The sequence below is a fragment of the Rhinopithecus bieti genome, unplaced genomic scaffold (assembly GCF_001698545.2).
Source record: "Rhinopithecus bieti isolate Rb0 unplaced genomic scaffold, ASM169854v2 scaffold_53673, whole genome shotgun sequence".
Classification (NCBI taxonomy): Eukaryota; Metazoa; Chordata; class Mammalia; order Primates; family Cercopithecidae; genus Rhinopithecus; species Rhinopithecus bieti.
In genome coordinates, this window is record NW_016820762.1 from 23,726 (window position 1) to 24,830 (window position 1,105).

Consider the following 1,105-nt stretch of genomic DNA (forward strand, 5'->3'; position numbering starts at 1 on the left):
TTCAGGTTGGGACCAGGAGAAGAGTCCTGGATGGCAGATGGAGGGACCCCGGTACGGACCTGTGCAGGTGAGGACAGGCCAGGTGAGTCAGGCCGGGGAAAGGAGACCAGGTTGGTTGGTGACAGCTTGGCCTCTGGGATGCACTCAGGAGCTCTTCTGAGAGCCCCGGACTTGTGGACATGCCTAGGCTCTGATGAGTGGAACTGTTGTCATGTCCAAATGAGGCCTCTGCCTGGCCGCCGGTTACAGTCTCTGCGTTCTTTGCTTGGCGTTCACATGGATTGTGGCCACTCTTGTTCTGAGATCCCATTTGTACCTTCCAGCCTCCTGGCTTGTTAGTGAGAAGTGCCAAGCCTCTTCTCATTCCTCTCACCCTGTCCTTTCCGGAAGCTTTTAGAACTTTTTCTCCCTTCTTGTGCTTATATATTTTTACCAGAGTAGATGCAAATGTCAGCATTTCCTCTTTACTGGGCATACTGTGGGGTCTTTCAGGCTGAAAGTTGGAGTCTTTTATTTTTTAGACTCAAGGAAATTATCATACATTATTTTTTGGAGTTGGTATAGGCAACAAAGCTTTTCTAGTGACCTTTACTCTACCCAGCCTGGTACCCACCATGTTCTTGCCTGCTCTTATTTTGTGGTAAACACTGTAAACCTCACACTGTTTTCTATTTTCTCTTCGTATTCCTTCTCAGACTCTTACAAATCTGACTTGATACCACCTGTTTTCAGAGTCCTCCTCTTTTCAGTACCTTCCTCCCACTCAACTCTTGTTTTTTATATTATCTCTTTATTTATTCAAAAATAAACTTGAGAGAACATTATTCCCAGGGCGGAATACTTCATCAAACACTGCTAAACTGTTTTCCAACGTGGCTATAGCACTTTTTTTTTTCCACTAGCAATGTACGCGAGCTCCACGTGTTTCTCATCCTTGCAAGCACTTGGTATTGTTAGTGTCAGTCCTTTTTTTCTAGTAGGTGTGTAGGAGGATCTCATTGTGATTTAATTTTGCATTTCTCTAATGATGAATATTGTTGAGCCCTTATTTGCCATCTTTATATCTTCTTTATGGAAGTATTTGTTGTAATCTTTTGCCATTTTT

General features: G+C 43.6%; 1 protein-coding gene across 1 annotated transcript in view; it reads right to left on the minus strand.

The window, feature by feature from the left end:
• LOC108520508 (uncharacterized) overlaps nucleotides 1–310 on the minus strand; it is a 12,508-nt gene extending 12,198 nt beyond the window's left edge. The window contains exon 1 of the mRNA XM_017859912.1: nucleotides 60–310. Within this exon, the coding sequence (XP_017715401.1) occupies nucleotides 60–310 (251 nt within the window). The remainder of the gene's footprint in view (nucleotides 1–59) is intronic.
• Nucleotides 311–1,105: the final 795 nt, after the last annotated feature.